General features: G+C 34.6%; 1 protein-coding gene across 1 annotated transcript in view; it reads left to right on the plus strand.

The window, feature by feature from the left end:
- Positions 1-15408, plus strand: part of LOC130046430 (techylectin-5A-like) — a 36550-nt gene extending 21142 nt beyond the window's left edge. The window contains exons 6-7 of the mRNA XM_056145711.1: positions 5042-5206; positions 15145-15408. Of these exons, the coding sequence (XP_056001686.1) occupies positions 5042-5206; positions 15145-15383 (404 nt within the window). The 3' untranslated portion in view covers positions 15384-15408. The remainder of the gene's footprint in view (positions 1-5041; positions 5207-15144) is intronic.
- The last annotated feature ends 3902 nt before the right edge of the window (positions 15409-19310 follow it).

Below are 19310 nucleotides of genomic sequence, written 5' to 3' on the forward strand. Positions count from 1 at the left end.
TATTGACGAATATGAGACATTCCCGTACTGATCATGTCTAAAATAGACGTGTAAAAAACCCATAGAATCACGTAAACTGATAAATGGGTTTTACATATAAGCAATCGGTTATGAAGGTCATAGTAAAAAAAAAAAAGGGGGGGGGGGGGCTGATTCTGTTGAGAGAATTGAAAAAAATTCTCATAAATGATCATAGTATCATTGTCAGGGAAATGATCAGACGAGTAGGTCTTGATAAAGCTTAAAATCTATAATGTAAAACTTATACGGTACCAATTTTGATGCACCAGATGCGCATTTCGACAAATAATGTCTCTTCAGTGATGCTCAACCGAAATGTTTGAAATCCGAAATAACAATGGCGTTTTAGAGCTATTATACGGAAAAACAGTGTGCCAAAAAAGTGGAGCCATATTCGTCTAAGGATAAGAGCTATGCGTGAGGGAGATAATCCTTAATTTTGAAATGAATTTCTCAATTTTATAACAGCAATTAAATATACATCTGTATTTTCAAGCTAGTAACGAAGTACTTAGCTACTGGGCTGTAGAGACCCTCGGGGACTAACAGTCCACCAGCAGAGGCCTCGATCCAGGGGTCATAATGTAAAACTTATACGGTACCAATTTTGAAACAATGATATTCCTTCCAATTCATGACACCAGTTCCTTAAGCTCAAACTTACAAACAAAGGAGTAGAGGCCGTCAACAACATAAGCAACATTCTTCGTCATCAAAGAGTTCAGTCGTGCATTCCAACTTATTTAAAGTTCAAGTCTACACCCTGTATTTCCTACAGATATACTTCTACTATTGCATCCAAGCGTTTTAATTATAAACAAACTTTGCAGTGCCTGGTTATAGACAATCTTCTACTTAATCAACCTACATGCTCTTTTTCTTTGATTTCTTCAACTATAGTCCAGCTAGACATGCCATTACTGGTGATGTTGATATAGTTGAAAAAGAGGACCTCAAATGACTTATTATAAAACGGGATGATTTCAGTTTTTCCATCGTCAATTTCCCATATTTATGTAGCAATAATCAATTATCACCTGCATCTGGTGTTTAAATATCTTAAAACTCATTGGATACACAAGAGCTTGTTCTATGCATGGTCAGTTTTCAAATCGAGACAAACAAGTTGATGGTGCAGAGGTTTCAATAGTCTCCTTTAAAGTCAGCATTTCGCAAATTCTGTGGTCGTTATAACGATATAGTTTGCGAATACAAACTTTCACTGGGTAAAATGCTGTCTGGTGTGTTTCATGCCGATTGTTAGACCGATCTTACCACACTGATTTTGACTGCGGATAACTCCGTTTACCTGCTGATGATATAGGGCTCACGGCGGATGTGACCGGTCAATAGGGAGTGCTTACTTTTCCTAGGCACCTGATCCCACCTCTGGTGTGTCCAGGGGTCCGTGTTTGCCCAACTCTCAGTTTTGTATTGCTTGTAGGAGTTATGGGATTGATTACTGTTCGTTATCTTCACCTTTCATAAGGCGTTGAGAGTTGTTACGAGTTAAGATAACTAGTTTACCGTTAATATCCATTGACAATAAAAAGAACTAAGCAGTGTTTGTGTGTGTGTCTGTGTGTGTGTTGCTGATTACTTATGTTTATTTCTTATACTTTTTATCAAATAAATGAAATGATGTAGAAGTTTTAAAGGTGAAACAAATGTCGAATTTTTTAAAATACGAAACATGGCTTGCACAAGGAATTGAAGGACAAAGCCTTACATCGAGGGATATAGTTGGAAGTATATCAATGCTACAATTAATTATACAACAGGGAATTTCTCCTCGGGTAAGCATTGACGATAGAGCTGGGGAATATCATTAGGGTGAGGGTTTATCCTAATTTCCTGCGTGTAAAATCATTTGAAATTCTTTCATTTCATCTAAATGGAATTATTTCAAGCGACACAGTTTGTGTTTTCCGTGTTTTTTTTCTCTCCCTGCTTCGGTCCTCGTTGAGTTATGATAAAAACAACGACTTGCATGTCTTGCCAAACGTGACATTTATTGACGTGATGAAACGTTTATCTTACAGGTTTAGTCACGCGTTTTATCTTAATGATCGGTGGTTGCTGATTATAAGTCTAATATTTGTAGTTTACCCCGATAGTGTTGGCCTCACTATTTACATACATGTATGGTGAGGTATATGCAAATGTTGGGTTTACAGGCGAATTAACCCAATAGTTTATAAATTTGCCTATGGTAAGCTTTTTAAAAACGTTTCGTTTTGGCTAAATTTGCAAAAGACACAGCACTTGTCACAGCAAGTTGAAAAGCATAGAATGTGAATATAACGAACAGTGATCAATCTCATAACTAAATGAAGGAATACAAAATAAAGAGTTGGGCAAACATAGCCCCTGGACATACCGTGGTATCATAGGTGGGATGGTGTGATTAGGAGAAGCAATCATTGGCTGCCGACTGGTCACTCCCGCCGTGAGCCCTATGTCTCGATCAGGTAAACGGAATAATCTGTAGTTAAAATCATTGTGCCAAGATTGGTCTAAGAATATGGTGTGGTACATGTCAGACCTCATTTGACACAATGATATGCTATATTGGCAAACTAGAGCATTATAATGATCAGAGCATCAATTTGGTAGAAGGTTGTCGAATCTGTCCTTTTCCAAAAAATCCTTCATATCCCTGGGTCTACTAAAGGACACGATTCGTGGTTTCCAAAAGTGTATACTGGGATTGCTGAAAACGTCCGTGGTACAGTACCCGCAACGTTATTCTTGACATTCCTATCGTGCTCTATCGTGCGTGTATCCTATCGTATCGTACGTGTATCCTATCGTATCGTGCGTGTATCCTATCCTATCGTGTATCAGGTTTTCCGTTTTCTATCGTGTTTTGCGTTTATCAGGTCTATCGTGTATCGTGTTTTGCGTGTATCAGGTTTTCCGTTTATCGTGAAAATCGTTTATCGTGTAGCTTCGGAAACTATCGGGATCGTATATAAAATCTAATGAAAAAGTACGATACTTTCCGAAATCTTTATTCGTTTTGTTAAAGAAGCTATTTTTAGGAATCGAGGAAAGACGGTGTATTTGAAGGAGAACATAAAGTTGTCGATTTTAAGGCAGAAGAAGAGCTATTTGTCTGTCCAGAGAGAGAGTGAAAATTTATCACAATTTAATTCTAAGTAGTCTGGAAAGTAGGACAGTAAACCGAGCACAGTAAATCTGAAAGCTCCTTCTTCTGAAGTTCATAAACATTTGTTTGTCTAGAAACAGTTATTTGTAATTAACACTAACAGAAAAATAGGGAGTTCCGATTTGAAAGGAAAAATCAGTAAATTACATTGTTTATCACAAACATGTATATTTTAATAATGGTTCTTTTTCTTCCGATTTTTTTTTCCACGTGTATGCTACTTATATAGCAACTGCTGAACTTGTGCGCGTCCTTATATCTGATTTTGTGTATCACCCGTGTTTTGACAGCTAACATTCTCAGGGACATTGTATTTCACACATTTAGAAGATTAAGTTTTAAAAGGGTGCAAGGGTGTTGCATCCCCCAAAATTCTGCTCAACTGGGCACGATTCCGTTGTCATCGTTGTTTTTTTTTTTATATACCTTGTACATGTACACATGTACCAATACTCGTACGTGTAGATACTGGAAATTTATGTTGGTTTTGATGATTATTTGAATTTTTTTTACACACTAAGCGTTTCAAAATTGCGAATTTAAAACAAGCCGGGTTTTGTTTATGTTTTTTAAACAGTTTATTTATGTTTTGTTAACAAAATATCAATTCAAATAAATATGTTCCAATTACTTATGACTATCAATTATCAATCATAGTGTAAAAATATCTAACAGGTGTAGTGGGGTTGATTTTTTTTAAAGCGGTCGTTATGAAAATAACTTGAGATGTTGAATGAGCCGTGAACTTAGAGCTTGATGCAAAATAACCCCCTCCTCGCTACACGCACAATATTACTTGGTTTTATTTCATACTCAAGGTAATATACATTAGCATAAGAGAGCTACTGAAGCATGATATCACTACATTATATTACATTTAGTTAATTCCCTGTATAATCTATATATTAAACATTAGGTGACAATATAAGTTTTAGAATCATTGGCTGATAAAATTCATATAGATATCAAATAATGAATTCAATGCCGTATATATATATATATTGTTTTTAAATTTTAGCTGTGATGGCATTAAAAACAAAACAAAAAACGTACGACCGTAGATTAAAGAAATTATATGGTACAAAACCGATTAATGTTTTAAACAAATGTTACCGCGACGGGGACAGGTAGCTGATAGTCATCCCGCGATGAGAACGCGGTTTTCCTGAGTTACCTATAGATTACCGCGTTAGATTTTTTTCCCCATCGTGAAAACGCGGGAAACAAGAAATCCGTGTTGTCCGTAATGTAGGTATATAATGAACATTGAAATCCTTCAATATTATTATCAACATAATGTAAACATAATGTAATTATGTTGTAGGTATCAAAATTTCGTTCCGTCTAAACCGTTTCTAAATTTACAACATTTCTATCAGGTTTTCCGTTTATCGTGAAGATCGTTTATCGTGTTTTGCGTTTATCAGGTCTATCGTGAAGATCGTTTATCAGGTTTTGCGTTTATCAGGTTTATCGTGTATCCTATCGTATCGTGCGTGTATCCTATCGTATCGTGCGTGTATCCTATCCTATCGTGCGTGTATCGTGTTCTATCGTTTATCATGTCAAGAATAACGTTGCGGGTACTGTAAATGTAATGACAATTAGAAAAAATATACCTAACAATAACTAAGTACATATCATCCAGACTTAATTCATTACACATGAATTCAATGTCGATAGGGACCCTTGGACATACTAGGCCTATGAGAAGTAAGCAGTCCCTATTGACCGGTCACACCCGTCATGAGTCATATATCTTGATCAGGTAAACGGAGCAACCCACAACGTGCAAAAAATTGCCTCAATTAGTATGAATCATGTAAGACATTATTCATATCTCTTCAGGTAACCAAAGAATACATGAAATAGTTCAGCAAGGCAACTACGAACTTAGGATAGATATGTCTGATTTCAACGGAGAAAAAAGATACGCTCTTTACAAAGGTTTCTCTATCCGAGATGAAGACCATGGTTACGCTCTTCACGTCGAAGATTACGATGGAACAGCAGGTACGGGAATTTTAACCTACGTTTTGTATGTTTTAAGAGTAGTACGTGCACTTTCATTTCTGGCAGTTCAAATGATATTCACCCTCCACGAAGGCATCTGTGGAGGGGGAGTAATCGATAAATATTTTGCGAGAAATATAATATGTGAAATATATAAATATAATTTTCATCAAAGAAGCTTTCTGTTGAAACAAAGAATATATTGGCCCGAGGAAAGAGTGTACAAATAGATCATAATCAACTAAGCCCCAGTATCATGTAACAAACTGTGACTTGGTCAACATTTCAATCACGTAAGATGGTAACTACTTTTTAACTGAAACTCTTGATTGGCAGACACTAGAAATTTGATGAAACAATATTGAATTAGAATTTTAGTTTGAAATGGTTATCGACTTCTCAATCATTTCGTCGAAATAATCAGATTTGGACTGAAGATTAAAATGTTTCACGATCATTGTGCCAGATGTGGAAGGCTTTGTGTTTTCTTTTATTTTACGCTTACTCGGAGATATAGAAGTCAAGTGAAAATCATTTTTCAATTGGCGACATAACTTCATCTCTGTTATGAATTCTGTCAACGTTTATGCCAGACGATGGGCTAAATATGAAAAGGAACCTGAAAACGTTTCAGAATGGATTAAAAGTATTAGAGAGATATTAATTTCCCGTATTAGACACATCAAAACAAAAATACATACGTACCCTGAAGCATTCTACTACAACAGTGCAACGGTGAACGAACGCTGAACGGTTTGGGAACAAACGGTTATGATTGGGGAATGAACGCTGAATGGTTTCAACGGAAAGGTTCTCGGCGAGAACGGAACGGCTCTTATCGAGAACGGAGCGCTTTAAGATGGAGACTGAACGGTTCGGGTTGGGAACGAAACGTTTTGGGTTAAGATGGGAACGAACCATTTGGCCGGTATTTCAAATTTTGCATTTTGGACTCTTTCAACACTCTTTACTTAAAAAGACATTGTGATAAAGAAAGAATGAATTGAATTTTTATTCCAAATGATTTATTTAAAAATGTTTCCATTCTAAAGTGTAACAATGGAGAGTGGGATAAAGTAAATTTAAGCATGATATACACTTATGTATATATGACTTAAGCCTGTTTGGAAGGTAAAGATAACGAATAGTGATCCAGCTCATAACTCCTATAAGCAATACAAAATAGAGAGTTGGGCAAACATTGACCCCTGGACACACCAGAGGTGGGATCAGGTGCCTAGGAGGAGTAAACATCCCCTGTCGACCGGTCACACCTGCCGTGAGCCCTATATCCTGATCAGGTGAACGGAGTTATCCTTAGTCGAAATCGGTGTGCCAAGAACGGCCTAGCAATCGGTATGAAACACGTCAGACAACATTTCACCCAGTTATATGTTGTATCGAGGAATTATATGTTGTATCGTTATAACGACCATAGAATTTGCAAAATGCTGATTTCAATCAAGACTGTTGAAGACCCTGTACCATCAACTTGATTGTCAGTAGCTTGCCTAAATTTAAAAACTGACGAGACGCAGAAGAAGCTCTTGTGTATCGAATCAGTTGAGATATATAAACACCATATGCAGGTGATAATGGAATATTGCTACATAAATATGGGAAGTTGACGATGGAGAAGCTGAAATCATCCCGTTTGTCATACAATTGAGTTGTCAGTTTGCCGTTGATGTCTACTTGCAATGAAATATCTAAGTATGAATGAAAGATATTATTCTTTATAGACAAAACGTCGTCGATATTTCTAAATGTCGAATTGAAGGTCACAGCAAGAAATGTTTTCTTCCCACGTTTTTAAACATAAATTCTGCTTCATATGAATATAGAAACGAGTCAGCTAGTAAAGGAGCATAGTTCGTGCCTCTGGGAATTCCAACAGACTGTTGGAAGACCTGATCACCAAAGACCATGGCGATATTGTCAATGAGGAATTCTAGCACATTTTTTATTTCAACTTCAGAGTATTTGTGCGTGGAATCAGAGTGGTATTTAACAAAGTAATTTTTGGGATGACTGATCACTAGATATGAATATTTCTGTTTTCCATTTTTGTTGACGAAGCAACTGTCGATGATGTCAAAAAGTCTAGTCTTTAATTTATCGTGAGGAATGGGCGTGTAAAGTTTTGAAAAGTCATAGGTTTTGATGTTATTGATTTGGGAAAAGTGTTGCGATTACAAGTTTACTAAAAGTTCTTAGTAATATTTTAGAATCCACATTTATTGAACACAACTTCTGATATATGTAGTGGCACAGTAAGTTTGACGTTTCTCCTTCTCAGCTGTTACTAACTTCGTAAGGAGGAAAGATATGTAAATAGATAAAATAATTAATTAGGTGCCGTTATTCTATACAGAGCATCTTTTATGAATAATATATCATCGAGTCATTTCAGCTCCGATTTTGATAAAATTGTCACTATATAACACAGAAATATTAGCAATTTCTTGACATAATTTTAGATCATTAATGGTATAAGTAATACAGGGGTATTATGAAAACAAAGTCAGTTTAATTTGTGCATGGTTTTATTTCTTGAGAATTTAATTAGTGGTTCGTGTGTGAACGGTAAATAGCATGTTGAAATGCATTTAAGTGTATCTATTGATCTTATATCATGCAGGTATATTTCTGAAATAAAACTGTTCGGTACACATAATTACAATCTTAAAGTCGCCGAATCTTTTGATTTTTTCTTACCAAATTAAGACTTAAATGCAATTATTTTGAGCATATGATTTAGATATTTTGTTTGTTTGGGATTAAAATCCCCTTTCTACACAACTGTTCTGTTCTTTTCATCAACAAATTTATTTTGTCTATTATCCCTGACAGATCGTGATGTTGAGCTACAAAAACACGAAAATGGTAGGTGAAGGGCTTAACCCTTTCTCTACCGGCACATTTTAGAGGTTTTTAAAGACTAAATGACAATATTTTTAAATCGAGTTACATCTACATGTATCACGATTTTAGGTAGGCATGTGACATAATTTTGTTACGAATTGAAGAGGGAACATTTTTTTAAATAAATTTTGTCATGTTATACCATAACCCCAAAGAGTTATACGGGGTCAAAGGTCATTTAAGTGCACATTTTTGCAATCTTTTTTCTCTGGAATATATATATTACGACCCCACTCACTATATTCAAGTCAAAAATAGGAAATTTTAAATGTATGAGCTGATGTGTCTTTTAAAATACTACAAAAACATCACAATCAAATTAATCAATCTTATTGACAAACAAATATTTTTGGTTGCTAAGTAACAACACTCATGGTGTAATTTTGACCATAATTTGCCTTTCTACATCCATTCAACACAATTTAAACATAATTACATTGCATGATGATTAATAAATGTCACATTATTTTAAAAATATAATCTTTGACTAGATCTTAATCATTTTAAAAGATTTTTACACAAAAAATATAATGAAGAGAATTAAGGTCAAAGGTCATAAAATGGAAATTTCGTACTTCATATACGTCTTCATCATTTTCTAATAATATGACGTTTTGCCATTATGTTCCACTAAATAGTATAAATATTGCAACATTAAAACAAAGATCTTTTCTGTTAAAATCTAAAATAATCTATTTTTTATATTCAAATATATTTGGTTGCTAAGCAACAACACCATTATGATATCAAATGTTATAAGAAAGTAATGCCCGTTTTTCCTCCCTAAGTTCATTGTATACGAATGTTCAAGTACTTACTTTCAATCACTAAATTTAAATGTACTTGCATTATATTTAACAAAAATGTTCTTGTTATATTCAACCTCTTAAAACAGATTTCTAGACATAATTCTTGGTACTGGGTTGTTCTGATAGGGGCATGCGTTGACCAATATCTATCTATCGACTGGAACTTCTCAGCAGACATGTATAAGATAATGCCCAAAAATCTGAAGAGAAAAAAAAAAGAGTTCTTTATACTTAACCCCAAATACTGATGTACTCTCAGAGCTTTTGAATACTCAATTGGCTCTATAAATGTTTTCTATAATCAAGGCCCTCTGAAAATCATGCATTTAATTACTTGTAAAATTTTATCAGGGGTAATTGTAATACACATTTAATAGATGTGTTAGATGCACAGCCAGATTAATTTTGGTAAATGTAGTCTTATTAAAATGCATTTTATTATTCGTTTTAAACTGGAAATCACTGTCACAATATCGGTACTTTAAAACTAGTAATACCTGTACAATTACTCTTCAGTGAGAGGATGCGAACTTCCTTGGGAAGCATAATGACAATCCTTCCCCCGAGATATGACCATCTCAGCATAATGGTTAGTGGCAACACAGATGGAGAAAACCAAATCTTCTGTCAAAAACAGCTTCATAAAATCTGCAATTCTCTGAATAATCAGGTCCCATATCTGAAAGAAAATTGCAAATAAAATCAGTATTGGCTATGATACCTTATTTGTCAGCATTTAAAACACTTATCATACCTTATAATTAGAAACAGAATAATGATTTTCCATGTTTTGTCTCTTTTTGTGTGCATTTTATATCTTAGTATGCAACAATTAACAGTAAAATGGTACACGCATATCAGTGTACCATAATGCCATGATTCCATTTGTGAATGTATTATCTGGATTCATTTGAATGTTAACCAAATGTATACGGATTTAACCCTATATTCAACCTCAGAGTCTTACCAACTGAATGCCAGATTTTCACTCCGAATGAAATGCTACAGTTCTTGGATCAGGTGTCCCTGTGTCCTCCACATCAACATACTTCCAATGTATGTCTGGATTTGCCAATATCTTTGCAGAAGATACCAGGAAGCTTACCACTAAAGATTAGGACGTCAATAACCTTTTTAAAGATGAAAAAATACAATTAAGAATTATTGGTTTATGTTTTAAAGCAAAATATAAGCTTTATGATAGTAAGGGACAGTTTCGCACGAAAGTACTGGTCATATTTATTTAAAGATAGAGATGTCCTATATTTAAAGTGCCATTTGGTAAGGAATACTACATACATATGTTAGAAATCAAATGAATGGAATCTTTCATTATACATTGCGAGTGTAGCAGAGTGTGTATTGAAAAAAAATGCATCATGGAGGCGTTAGCATTATGCCCAACATATAAATGGGAGCAAATACTGAAAAAATTCAGGTTAAAACATACAGTGTCCAGCGAAAATATTGTGCCTCTGAGGGAAATTGAATGGCCCCAGATTTAAAGTAGAATTGAATTGGTTCTTCATTGTACACAGAGTATAAATCCCCTGGTATGGTATCTGATGGGGTGTGGATTTAGTCGAGATTAGAGAAAATCTAGACAGGAAGGGGACACATATCCATCAGTTCATAGCACACCAGCATGTATGGATCATATAATTAAAAGATATTTCAATAGCCTGTCATAACCAGATTTTGATTGAGGATACCACCCCCCCCCACCTTTTGTCCCAAACATACATTTCGTTTTTATTTCTGTTACAATATGAAGAAAAAAACTCCAATTACGGTAATAAATTTTATTATTACGATAATTCAATAATGTAATATATGCTTTCCTAACAGATTGTGATTTCTTTTCATAGAAAGATATTTTTTTTTATAAACATAGAAAAATAGCCTCCACAACAATGGTCACGAATGCCCAGTCTGATTAAAACCATCCCACCCCTTTCTCATCATACACTAAATTCACCCTCTACCACAGGCTTTGACACAATATGAGCAAATTGGTATATATAGTATAATATTATACTATATATACCAATTTGCTCATATTGTGTCAAAACCCTGTGCCCTCTACTTACACTCGCGCGTCAGGTGAAGAGATACCCCAAAAGAGGGGGGGGGGGGTAATCAGACTGACTAATATAATGTAATTGATGTAAGATATGTTCAGCTCTTAATAAACAATTGGGTGTTATACACTTGGTTTAGATATCATAAAATATAAATATTTTCTTTCATGAAACGACAAATTAAGGCATCAAATCGCGGTTAATATATTAATCGTGAATTTTTCATAACATGACATAACCGCGAACATTCTTTTTTCCTAGTCGGCCTATGTGGCTACATCAACTTACATGTTTATACTGAATGCATGATCGTTTGGGTCATCCTGCAACAGGATATCCAGGCCAGGGTATCTTCAGACTTCTTCATCTGACATCAGGTCGTTTTCAAGATGTAAAATACATTACAAGCGTTTGTTGTGTTGTTGTTTTCGTTGAAACGGAAACACGTGTGTTGCCCGTGCACACTTTCATAAAACCCCGCGGCCACGATCCGGATCACGGAAAAAAAGTATATATACAAATATATGCAGACTGATCTTTTCGTTCTTTGTTTGACAGAAAAAAAAATTATTTCTATTCCGAACAAATATTACATAACGTTTATATCTGAATTTGAAGTTTTTTTTGTTTTTTTTTAATTTACTCTACCGATGTAACATTCTCATTAGCCTAAGTGTTTTATGAAGTTACAAGTAGGTGGTGTAACTGTTATTAATTTACCAATAATGGTTTTATACTTTTTTTAAAGCAGAGAATACCTGGCTGATTATTTCATACATATATGTGTATATTGTTTTAGTGTATAAAAAAGTACTCAATTACCAATAGAGGACAACACAAATAGTTTTCACTAGTTTATTGTGCGACGCGCGTCGATCGCTTTCAGCGACGACGTTTTGTCGCTAATTTTAAAGAAAACCGCGCAGCATGTCCCAATTTAATTTTATCGTAATATAAAAACTACCAAGAATTATAACACGAATAAGGGCCCATCAAAAAGAAAATGTCCTCTACTTTTACAGGCTGTATTTACTTTTCCCTATTTCCATATATGAATATTGGTAAAACGCCGATCTATTTAAAGATTGAGAAATAAAATCGTAAGAAAGCGTACATGTGCCAAAAATTGCTATTTTCTTATAACTTTGCCAGGCATTAAAAATAATTTTTATATGTTCGGAAAGCAGGGAATATATGCTTTTCAAAAATATAAAAAATGGTGCATTCATACGGGAGATTAAAAAAATCGTATCGAGGGGGAGAATGGCCTTGCGACAAAGCGTTGCGTCATATTTAGACGAAGCCATCTTTCGCTTTCAATGCTTTTATTAATTTAATGGCTTTATTTACTCAACTGATTTTTACATTGTTCAAAAATAGAGAAAATTTCCAAAAATATGATATATAGATCATATATCTTATGACCGTAATTTCAAAGATTTAGAGGCACTCCTTTTGCACTGTCCCGTTTTTACGCACCACCGGTCAAATTGACCGGTACGGTAGAGAAGGGGTTAAGGGAAGGAATGCTTTAAGGGAACGAACTGTTACAAATAAGAACGGAACGCTTTTGTCTGGGAACGGAAGGCTTTGAGCTGGAAACGGAACGTTGTGCGATTTGAACGGTACGGTTTGATGTTGGAACGGAAGGGTTCTTGGTTAGAAAGAAACGCTTCATGTGCTGTAGTTGTACATTCCAGGGTCTGTATCATCTATCAATCTGAATATTAAAATCTCGAATTAAACACATCAAAATAAAAGTGCGTACCATGTACCCTTCTGTGTTTAGTAAACCAGAAGTGATCAAAGAATTAGGTAGGTTACATGGGGAATATGTGATGGTTCCAACTGACAAAGCTTGTAACAACATTATCTTTGTTTGTAAGGCTCATTATTATAACTGTATTATAAACAAACTTGGTATTGATTCAATATTTGGTAATCATACTTATACTCAAGCTGTCCTTTCAAAAATGAAATTCTTCAAAATCATGCTTCAGTTTTAGACACATTTGATATCCCAGTGAATGGGACGGATGGATATGAGTTACCATACTTATACATGATTCCTAAAATTTACAAATATCCTTACAAAGAAAGATGTCTTGGTGGATCGAGTAAAGTTTCTACCAAGCCCCTATCTTTAGTCCTCACGAAAATATCAACAGGTGCGAAGGAGAAACATCAAACGTACTGTGTGACTACATATGCGAGACGTGGTAGTAATGACACATGAATTCTAAAACAATGAAAAGAACTTTTAGTATATTTCAAATCGCAATACTTTTCTCAAATCAACAAACCAAAACACATGTGTTTTCAGTACTTTACAGGACCATTCCTCGCGATAAATTAAAGATTAGTCTTTTTGACATAATAGACAGTTGCTTCTTCAAAAAAAAAATGGGAACGACAATATTCATATCTAGTGATCAATCATCAAACAAATAATACGTTTGTACATCCAGGGGTTCGTGTTTGCCCAACTCTCTATTTTGTATTGCTTATAGGAGTTAATAGATCGATCACTATTCATTATCTTCACCTTTCATGTAGATATACCAAGGACGTTGTATCATAGTTGACGATAACGAATAGTAATGAATCTCAAAATTCTTATAAGGTATGTCATAAAATTGAGTTGTTTGTTTGTCGTTAATATCCATTTTCAGTAGAATATATAAATACGAAGCAGATATGTAGGATTCTGTGGTATTTGTTATCTCGAGTTCACATTAGTATTTGGAATTGACATATGAAGGAATATGATTGTTATTATCGTAAAACTCAAACTCTCTCTCTCTCTCTCTCTCTCTCTCTCTCTCTCTCTCACACGCCTACTTAATCTCTTAAGTAACGAGTACAAATTAATTTGACCATTAAAGCTATAAGATGGCATTAATCAATAAAGAAGATGTTACCTACATTTGTGTATACAGTCTAAATTTCTAAATAAATAAATAAAAAATCCAAACTTATTGAAATAAGTTTCATTCATGCTCAATATATGTGGATCAGTACCTGATGCTACATGTACATTTGATAATAGTGAGGGTTTGTGTCGGTACATATTATAGAAATATTCATATAACAACTCTATCTATACAGGTTTCACACTTCCAGTTTACAATCCTTTGAATTGGAGATCAAACCTCCGTAATAAAACAAGAATAAACACCTATCGATCTTTCAATTGTTTGGTGTTTGAAAACACATAAATAGACATATGTATTATCTGGCTTTAATGATATTACAATGTAGTCTTTAATTATTGTATAACCCGATGGAAGAAACAAAACCCATCAGACATGTTCGTATACATGTGCATTTGATATTTCTGAAAGCGCCCGGAACCAAAATTGTGTCCGGAGCTAAACTTACACAGCCCGGAACCAAAATTATAACATTTAAGGTTTTGGCGGGGAAGCTAAAGTATCGGTATTTAAATCATGCGACACCGGAGAAGAATATGTACTATCACACACACTTCAAATAAGATCATTTTGATTTGCTGAGCAAGCAACATTGCGGGAAATAGTAACTTGTTGAGTATCTTTTTGTTTTAAACAATTGAGCATTAAAAGATTATCACAAACGGGCGGGAAAAAAACCACTTAGATAAAATTATCCATATTGCACATTTTCCCGTTTACCAAATCAAACGGTTCCAAGAGTATTCATAACTTATGCAACTCGGCTTTATATACATATATTTCCTCGTAATCACGAGATATTTTCTAACAATGACAAAATCTTTTTTCCCAATAACGAGATCCTTGGTCGTAATTACGAGATAATGTCATGAGATTTTTTTTTACATGGTACCAATAGGCTTTCGTATTTAGCCCTTGTTATAAGCTAAAATACATTTCTACAATGGATGTTTTCTTTCAACTTAGATTAGTATTTTTCAAAAGGTAAATGAGGCAATATTTTGCAATGTTCCATCGAATAAATTTTATTAAATTCTTAGACTCACATGATATTGTTAAATCCCACAACTTTGTACATTCAACAGCATTGTTCAGCATCTAGTATACATCGCTACAGAAACAAACATTGAAATCCACGTAACTCTGATTAACAGGTGCAAGTTGTACATTTAGTAATATTAATGTTTCAGGTGACTCCTTGCTCAGGAGACACAGCGGATCACAGTTCTACACAAAGGATCATGATTCAAATTCATGTGCAAATACTTATAAAGGTGGTTGGTGGTATAACGGATGTCATGATTCCAATTTGAATGGAATGTACCTCGCTGGAAGTCACGCGTCATATGCAGATAGTATTATCTGGGTGACGTGGCATGGATATCATTACTCATTGAGAACCACCGAGATGAAAATTAGGAGAAGTTGAAGAAAACACGCCTGCATTTAGGAGTTTGAACGAGAATTTATGTCACATAATACCAACGTGATACTAATAAACATATCAATCTTATAGATTACCTACGGTTTATTATTGTAAGAACTTTGATTTACTATAGTAAAAATGCTGATATTTTGATTCATTACCGTTAAGATATAGATCACTGTTCGATATCTTCACCTTGCATCCTTTAGTTCATCAGAATTAAGCTTTGATACTTTGATTTATCATATATCAGTGTTTCCGTTTTGATACTGTTGATTTAGAAAATGTATCCATTAAAAGGCGAGTTTAATAAGGTATAATTATTAGTTCCCAAACAGCATGTTTTCCTGCATCTTAATATATATCATAGAGTTGAGAAAAATTAACCACCTGTGCATGATTGTACTGGCTTTGGTTAATTAGACCTGTCTACACTGTGTTTTATGCAAAATGATCAAAGTATGGGTCGTGAAAATATACATAGAAAAGAAACATCTTAAAATTAGCTCGGTGACCAACTTACATTTTTCCAACATATTTCAAAAGTAGCCATATTGACTACTTTTGTTCATTACTGTGTTTTTGGATGGTAAAATATGGATATTAGTTAGAAAATATTTGAAGAAAGTTCGTTTTCCGTTAGTAACACGGATACTTGCGATCTTTAAACCACCTAGAAACAGTGCTATATCACTGTTATGGTAATAGTGGTATATCACTATCATAGTGAGATTTCGTTTATATTTTTAGCCAAATTACATGCTGCCGATTAAAGTGCAAGTCAAGGTGGGAATAAAAACGACAAATAACATATAATGCTTACATTTTATGAATTTTATCGAATTTTCTTCCGTTTAATAATGAGAACACGCTTTTTAAAACGAAAGTTACAATTTTAACATAGCAACTAGTGATTGTGATTGTATTCAAGCATGCTTGAATCTCACATTCTCTAACACATGTACACAAATTGTTGTTCGTAATAACTTTCAACTTGCATTGTAAGAGGTTTGTCCAATTAATCAAGGGAAAGGTTTTTGCCTGCATGGTTACAGGTATGGAGATCCGTTGTGACAATTGATTGATGTACACCTCTGGTGATTTGTTTCATTCGTGCCACATGATACTAATAACAACATGGTTCAATGTTCTATCAATATATTTGTGATTTACATGTAGTGTTGATTATCCAGATCGTGTTTATATGCATCATTCATTAAGATAACTGCAAATGTTGAATTAAACCTGTAATAAGTATTCCGCTTCTTGTGTATTACTAGCTGCTGGTTGATTATTAAAGAAAAATCAAATTTGAAATATGTTAGTTTTAGTACAGACATATATGTTCGTTTGCTTAAGCTGCAACATAAATTGGCATATTGAAGAATTTGTATTTGAGAAAGCTCTAGGAAATATTGTCATTTCATGCTTTATGCACGAAATGAGTTTTAGTGTTTGTTTCAGATCATAGAGTCTCATGGCCGATTGTATTCGAATGATTTACGTTAAAGTATGTATATGAGAACATAACGAATAATGCATATGATGTGTGCAATTTTGTTTTACTTTTCTCGGGTTACCAATTTCAATTAACAGATTTCTGCACTGAAACTTTACTGAAAGTATCTGGGCTGTTAGGATTAAATCTTGCAAAAATAGTTTTGTAATCAACATTCATATTGATTTACTGGTCGCGGTAGCTCAGTAGTAGAGCATTAGCTTCGTAATCGAGATGACGTGAGTTCGAGCACCGCCCGTGTCATGGCCGTGGTCAACCTAAAACCTTAATATAGGTAGTGATTGCTCCTTCCCGAAACGCTCGATATTTACAAGTGAGAATCGCCGGTTTTTTATATGACCTTAACAATAAAGGTCCCATGTTGTGGCAGGCGTTGACACGTAAAGAACATTGATCGCTACAGCCCTTAGTGCTCAGCATGTGTCTAAATTTGCAATATGTTGTGACATGATAAAGACCCGTAAGCGCCGAGCATAGACCCAAATTTTACAGCCCGTCACCAGCAATGATGACGTTTCAATATAAGTGAAAAATTCTAGAGATGGAACATTTTTTCTTCTTAATATAACATGCATATTATATCATATAAATTCTTTACCAGTATGGAAGCTTTCGGGGATATTTATGTTCTAAGAACATATCTTGTTTTTATAATGCTGCTGATGTATATTAGTTTTATCTTAGATATGTAGGGACATTATACATTTCGCAGTCTTTGGGGCTAATGATACATGTACTTCAAAGTAATAGCAACGTGACCGACAAACCTTATTAATTAATTTAGATTATTCGGAGGTTTAGTTTAAGTTTTAGTTCACCTGAGCTGAAGGCTGAGGTGAGCTTTTCGTATGACTTTGTGTCCGCCTTCTGTCTGACCCTAATCTTTTTAACATTTCCGACATCTCCGAAACTGCAGGGCTAATTTCAGCCAAACTTACCACAAAGCGTGTTTCGATACAGAAGATTCAAGTTTGTTGAAATGAAGGACCACACCTCCTTTTGAAATTAATATGATTAAGAATTGGTAAAATTGTTGTAGTAGCTTTTATAAATCTTCTCAAGAACCACTTTGTCAATTTCAATGAAACTTGACAGAAACTATTCTTGAGTAAAGATAATGTATGTTTCTTCAAATGAAGCCATGCTCCATGCAAAATGGAGGTAATGAAAACAAAAAACAAAAAGAAATAGAGAGCGTTCGTCTAAAATATTCTCAAGAACCACTGGTCAAGAAAAGTTGATAATTACATAATCATTTCCTGGCATAATGTAAATTCGAGTTTGTTAAAAATCACGGCTCCCGGGGATAGGGTAGGGCCACAATATATGCGCAGGCGCGGATCTAGAAATTTTTCGAAAAGGGTTGGAGGTTGAAGAGGTAATGCAGGAGCGGATCCAGGAATTGCGGTTACGGGGGTGCCACTTTATGAGGCAGGGGGTTTGGGGGCCGTCTTGAGCCTCCAAGTGGCTCCTGGATTTTACAGATTTTATAGGACTTAAACTATGTTTCCTATTTAAGTCATTTTTACTATTTTATAATCATCCTTAATAAGGTGAAATTAGTAAAATGACACAAATTTTAAGGGTTTTTTGAAAAAAGTAAGTTCTCCCAATGAAGTAATTCAAAAAATCAAAAAGATTCTGTCATTCATTCCTCCGAGAGTGGAAGAAATTATTGCTTTTTTATCGTTTAGTACATTTGTGTAAACAAGATACCACGATTTACCTTAAATTTGAAAATTTTAGGGAGAGGACGCCGACTGCGCCCCTCCCCCTCCTTAAATCCGCCACTGAAATGAGAGTTGTTATAACGTGCGTTAACGTTGTTAAACGACAATTTAACAGGAATGCTATCAATTTGTATTTCTAAATTCAAATTTGGATTAATGTTATTGTATAATTATCAGAGGTAGATCTGTCACTCTTGATTTTAAAACGAATCCTGTTTTAAAATGCATTCCGATTTACTCCCAGTAATTCAGTTAAAAAAAAAATAAAATGTAATATTACAGATACAAACCATATACAAGATAATATGAAGTATCATCACCTGATAGAAATGTTGACGCACAATTGTATAAACAATTTCCATCGCCTAGGATTTTAATTACTCTATAGTCATTCTCTCTCTATCTCTCTCTCTCTCTCTCTCTCTCTCTCTCTCTCGTTTTTAGCGAATCCAAAAGGTGGGGGGGGGTGTACAACCCCCGTAACCCCCTCTAGATCCGCCACTGTATGGTGACAGTTTCCCAAGGTGATGTATGGGGATTTAAAAAAAGTCTTCTCAAAAACCACAGGCCTTGGTTACTTATTTCAATATGCAAGCAATCCTAGGTAAAATTTGATATACATCACTTTGTATTGACTATAGCTTACTGTTCTCTGTATGATTAGCAGATCCTTAGGGAGGG

This window comes from Ostrea edulis, chromosome 7 (genome assembly GCF_947568905.1).
Source record: "Ostrea edulis chromosome 7, xbOstEdul1.1, whole genome shotgun sequence".
NCBI classification, from domain to species: Eukaryota; Metazoa; Mollusca; class Bivalvia; order Ostreida; family Ostreidae; genus Ostrea; species Ostrea edulis.